This window comes from Gekko japonicus, unplaced genomic scaffold (assembly GCF_001447785.1).
Source record: "Gekko japonicus isolate JY-2015 unplaced genomic scaffold, Gekko_japonicus_V1.1 scaffold2429, whole genome shotgun sequence".
Classification (NCBI taxonomy): Eukaryota; Metazoa; Chordata; class Lepidosauria; order Squamata; family Gekkonidae; genus Gekko; species Gekko japonicus.
The window spans coordinates 264887-270836 of NW_015165894.1; the positions used below are offsets into that span (position 1 = coordinate 264887).

Genomic DNA, 5950 nt, shown 5'->3' on the forward strand with positions numbered 1-5950 from the left:
TTCTAGAGAGACCCATTAACAGCCTGGCCGCAGCATTCTGCACCAGTTGCAGCCTCCGGATTTGCGACAAAGGCAGCCCCATGTAGAGAGCGTTGCAGTGGTCTAATCTCGAGGTGACGGTCGCATGGATCACTGTGGCCAGGTCATCTCGGTCCAGGTAGGGGGCCAACTGCCGAGCCCGCCGCAGATGGAAAAAGGCGGACTTGACAGTGGCTGCCACCTGGGCCTCCATTGTTAGAGCGGAGTCCAGGTGCACTCCCAAACTCCGAACCCCAGACACTGGCACCAGAGGTACCCCGTCGAAGGTTGGGAGAGGGAGCCCCAGCCCTGTCCCGGCCCGACTCAGGCCCAGGACCTCCGTCTTCGCCAGGTTTAGTTTCAATCGGCTCAGCCGGAGCCAAGCTTTAAGTGCTGTAGGACTACAGTTCCCATAATTCATTATATGTTTAAGGATACAGTAAACAATTTGCTATGCTTTACTATTTTGATCTCTGCTGGGGACAGCAGACTCCCCACCTGGAATTCTACAGGTTCCACTATCCACATGCAGTGCCAATGCAGCACTATAACTAGGCATAACTGGCATGCTATACTGCTAACTAAACATCTAAGCAAATTAAACATCTCAGCAAATTAAGGCATGAGCTTCCGTCTTCAAGTTCTTCTTTGGTGCAAAGCAGGACGTCAGTGATCACGTCTGTGATCAGCCTGGTAAAAGTTTTGGTCAGCCAGGTATGGTCCTGTGGGTCATTGATTGTGACAACAAGGACTTCAATCTTATGGACCAGTCTGTCCTCACTAGGCAAGATCTGATCTACAAGTCCTATGGACCATGAGTTTCTGGGGGTGTTTTTTTCTCTCAGCAAGACAACATCCCCTTCCCACAGGTTAGGCTTGACCTTTTCCCACTTGCATCGGCTCTGTAGAGTTGGAAGATACTCTTGCTTCCAAAAGATGTATACAAGGAGTTGAACTTTTCTCCACTGCTGCTTGTACATGTCTTTGGAGACAAAGGTCTCCTGAGGTTCTGACTATTTGCTTATCTGTTGTGTCAGCAAAGTTGACGGTGTCAGGATGGTTGGGTTCTCAGGATCTGAAGACACTGGAACTAGACATCTGGCATTGATGATGGCAGATACTTTTTGCTAGGAGGGTGGAAGCCAAGAGGATGAGAAGGAAGGTGAGCCTTTCATCTTGGGCTTCCTTGTCAGGGTCTTCAGTCGGTTGTTGGGTGATCGCTGCCTAGGCATACGGAGAGGGAGTGGAACCCCCTTCCTTCCAGTATCTTCTTGCCTGTATCCCTTATCTGTCAGCTGCAGGAACTGTTTGTTCCTTATAGATGGAGTGGGTTCGTTGTCATCTTTAGTCATCTGGAAGCCATCTACATCAATGTTCCACGCTGCGCTTCGGGGGGCGGAGTTCCCCCCGGGGCCCGATTCCGCGGTGGTGGAAATTGGGCCTCCGAAGCGGGGGGTTTACCCGCCACCCGCCCCCACTTGGCAGCCCTACAAGGCAAGGTGCTTTAAAAGGGTATAACAGTGTGAAAGGCAAAATAAACATAAACTAACGTAGCTACCTGTTTTTACTTCCAGGCCCACAGCCTGCCTAACACTCACTCTGTTTCCCAGTGAGGGATCCTTTCCTCTCAGACCAGCCTTTTCCCCTTCAGTGACTCCGTGAGAGGGAAAACCGCAGAGAGCCAGCAAGAATCGTTTCCTCACCACACACAGAGTTTCTCACAGTCCCTTCAGTTTAGATCTGCTAGAGGGAAGGCCACCATTTTCCCCAGCTAACAGCTAAGACAGCCTCTCCTCCCAGAATCCTTGACCTCTGATTGGCTATAGCCCGTTGCTAAGCCTTATGGGGACTGTAGGCTGCCTGCTTTCACTGCCATGCAGGCCTCTCCTGGGACCAGGCCACACCAGGCCCTGCTCCCAGTCCTGCACAGATCATGACAGGCAGGCTGCAGATGGGTGAGTGGCAGAGCATTGAACATGTAAACTGGCTGAGGTGCTTTGTACATGGACTGGTTCCAGTCATTTGCCATTGCACTGTCCAGCTCCAATCGGGCACCTCTGGTGCTAGGAGTGCCGGGCCAGGAGGTGTATGTGTGAACACAGGAGCCGTAGGCACACAGGGTGCTGTTGTAGGTACAGGAGCCATGTTAATAAAGACAAGAGTGTCTATGTGTGAACACAGGAGCCATAGGCACACAGGGTGCTGTTGTAGGTACAGGAGCCATGTTAATAAAGACAAGAGTGTCGTAGATGCTAGGGATGTTGTTGCAGGAGCCACAGTTGTTGGGTGATGCCTGGGGTTAGGAACTAGAGCACCTTGACCTGAGAGGGACACCTGCGTGGCTCTCGCTGCTCCACAGCACACTACCAGACTGTTTAGCAGAGGGCGGCTGAGCACTCTCCCAAGTGTACTACTGCCCCTGGAGGTAGGCTAAGGAGGGAAGGGTGTATGTCTGTGGGAGACCCCATCTCAGTTTCCATGCTTTCATTGTCTCTTGGAAGATTTACAAGTTTAAGGGAATCTCCTTCACTTCGTATGATGGGTGAGAGGGTTGTCCCTGGTCCAAAGGAGTTTCCTTTCCTCTTATGTAGAATTTTGCCTTGCAGAATTAGGCAGATAAAGGCTGGGGAACACCAGTTGCCATCCACTAGCTTCAGAGAAGCAGTGGAGGATGTAACTCACTGGGTGAAACTGAATTTGGGCAAGGTGGTTTGCCACCAGCACCTCTCCCCTTTGCCCCATAATGTGCTAAATATGAAGAGCAACTGGGGAAGTAAATTTGTAGGTTGGCAGGGAAATGATTGAACAGATTTTATAGACAACTTCTCACTGCCAGATGGCACAACACACAGCTAGAAAGAGGCAAAGGGTACCAGGTGACAAACAGCATTTCAGAATCCATGTGTGCTACCAAATGGCTGGTTCCAATATGACGTATATAGGTTTTGGACACTGGCTGGTGTGGATTAAGAATCAAGTAAGTTTACCTCCCAAATCACCGACACTTATTGTTTGAGAACTTCTACCTTGCCTTTCAGAGTACTAGAACATGAGAAGACTCTTGAAAATTGGAAAGTGATTCCGGAGTGTCAGAATGTAATCTCCGCAGACTGTGATCTCTCATTATTGAAACTAGATTATTTATCTGACTATAATGTGCGTGTAAGAGTGGAAGCAGGTGAAGAGAGTTCTCCATGGGCCTCTTTGATATTTTGTCCTCATTTAACAGGTATGACTGTCTTCCTTGTGTGTCTGCTTCTGCAATACTGAGGCCTAGTTACAAACATTTAGTAGCTTAATTATTATTATTATTAATTATATGGCTTCTAATTACCAAAGCTTTAGTTTGGGTTTTACTTTGGTACCACTGGCAGGTTAGTCCTCTACTTTTGTAGAACTGTGGTGAGAGAACCTGTGCTGGGAGATGCTGAGGATTGAAATGGGGACTGTCTACATGGTAAGCAGATGCTCTGACTCTAAGCCATGGTCTGTTGGTGATAGTGGGAAGAAGAACAAAAGTGGAGGATGGGAAGGAGAAGAATACTAGAAAAGGTGTGACAGAGGGCCTCCAGTGGTAGAATTCTAATTGCTAATAAATATGATAATTAACTGTTGAGAAGCTCCACCCCACCACTGCCTTTGTTTTTGGTATGTTGTCTTTCCTTTTCACCTTCACAGACTGCCTCATACCATACCAGGGGTCCTTATACCATGCCAGGGACCCTCAGACTGCCAAACATCCTGGAGGTTTTTTGTCATCTTCTAGGGATGGAACAGGGATCACTGAGGGGGTTTGTGGGGAGGAGGTATTTGTGAATTTCCTGCATTGTGCAGGGGGTTAGACTAGATGACCATTCATACTCCATTATCCTATGAGGGGAGAGTGGCAATGGCAGTGAAGGATACAATTCCCTCATGATCCCCTATCATGCTGTGAGGCAGCCTGGGGTAGAGAAGTATCCCTCCTGCTGTCTGTCTTTTCCTCCCTATCAGCCCCTTCATCCAGCCCAACTAAGCGTGGTACAGTGGAGTCTGCCCTGCTCATGGCAGGGGTGGGGGAGTGGAGAAGACAGCCTGCTTAATGAAGGCAACATTAGGATAGCCCTTTGCCCTCTTGGTGGCAATGGGTCTAGTGTTACCAGCTGTACTGGTACATATACAGATAGCTGTACACACAAATGTAATTTCTGGTTAGGCAGATGCCGTTAGTGGGCAATGTAGACTTCAAATGCGGAATTACAGTCTGCTTTTGTGGTCCCACTGCTGAGTCTCTGAGTCAGGGCCCTGGGATTCCATCCCAATGTCTAGCACTGATAGCTCTTGTGTGCCTTATGTCAGAAGGTCTGGTAGTCCTACTAATACAGGGTTGCCACTTTCTGGAAAGTCAGGGAAATGAAAATTGATCAGGGAAAGTCAGGGAAATTGGTCTGAAGTCAGGGAAAGTCAGGGAAATTGTGATTAAAATATATTCAAGCAGTGGATTTTTTTACCTGTTGCTGTTCTTGTGGCAACTGGAATAGAGAAGTAGCAGAATACAAGCAGAACTTAATGATGCCCTTTCCCAACCATTTTAGATAGAACAGTATATAATTTTTAGTGTACCTTTAAAACAATAACAGAAATGTTATGTCATTTGTTAGCATTCAGAGTTTACTTGAATTGAAATTTGTATCTTGGTATAATTTTTGGTGCAATTGCAAAATAGATGTTGCTGCAGTTAATGTTGAAAGAAGCTGATATTAAATCTCTTTGACAAATATTTTTGCAGTTGAGACTTGTGTAGTTGTAGAGTGGAACCTTACCTTGCATTAATGCAATACGATCAGTGTCCCCTCTAAACTGAGTTAGTGTGAGATAGCTCACAGTTTTTTAGCCTCCGGCTCACACATTCTTAGCCCAGGAAGGAGGGCTCCAGAGCAAACTAATTTACGCAGTAGCCAAATCGCTCACTCACAATTTTCATGCCAGTAGCTCACGAAGTAGAATTTTTGCTCACAAGACTCCACAGCTTAGAGGGAGCATTGACCTATTCATTTTTTAACTTGTGGTTATATTGGAATGGTGGTCAGGGAAATTGACAAACGTTGGTCAGGGAAAGTCAGGGAAATGAAAAATAAAATTTTAGTGGCAACCCTGTAATACCAGATTACGTGTTGACTGTATTATTTTACTAATACCAGATTCTTATATCTGTAGATAGCCAAATGCCAGTGATACTATTTTGTTGTTTGCTTTCGAAGTCTACTTCTTCATGTTGCAATCTATCATTAATATGAACATTTGTGCTTAGGTTTGTCATCTTTGTCATCAGCCCAGATTGGTCCTCCGGGAGTGCTGTTGGAATCAGTAGATGGAAATGTAAACATCAAAATTATACCTCCAGAAGCAGACCAGCCGAAACAAATGTGGAAGTATGACCCTTTAACCTACAAGATGGCAATCTGGAAGAACTCATCAAAATCTGAGGTACTACATTGTTCTCCGTGAACTTCTTAACATGCTGTAGTGTTCATTTGACATAAATGCTATAATGTATGGCTTTCTATTATGTTACATGCTTCATGTTGTTAGTGTTTGCTTCTTTGATGAGAATGCTAAATCTCTAAACACTGCAGTCCTGTACCAGCTTCATGGGGTTTACTTTTGAACATGCATTCATAGAACAGGGATGCTTAAAATGTGTATTGTTTTTGTTTAATGTTGAGCAGGGTGCTTGAATAGATTTTTCACATTCATGCAGTAGGCTAGTTCCACGCTGTCCAAGCTATCTGTGTTGTTCTTGCTCCTGGCATAGGGTTGAGAAGAGAAAAGAAGTCTCTCAGTCAAATGCTAATTTCTGGTTACTACACAAAAGAGGGAGATTTGAAATTGGGCTCAAAGCTTTTTAGCAGCTTTGTTGGATTACTTGCAATAAACCCAGATGCCAACTTTG

General features: G+C 46.0%; 1 protein-coding gene across 1 annotated transcript in view; it reads left to right on the forward strand.

Annotated features, from left to right (window-relative positions):
• LOC107110547 (interferon alpha/beta receptor 1-like) overlaps nucleotides 1-5484 on the forward strand; it is a gene marked incomplete at its 3' end in the record, with an annotated part of 16446 nt that extends 10962 nt beyond the window's left edge. The window contains exons 3-4 of the mRNA XM_015411344.1: nucleotides 3057-3247; nucleotides 5309-5484. Of these exons, the coding sequence (XP_015266830.1) occupies nucleotides 3057-3247; nucleotides 5309-5484 (367 nt within the window). The remainder of the gene's footprint in view (nucleotides 1-3056; nucleotides 3248-5308) is intronic.
• Nucleotides 5485-5950: the final 466 nt, after the last annotated feature.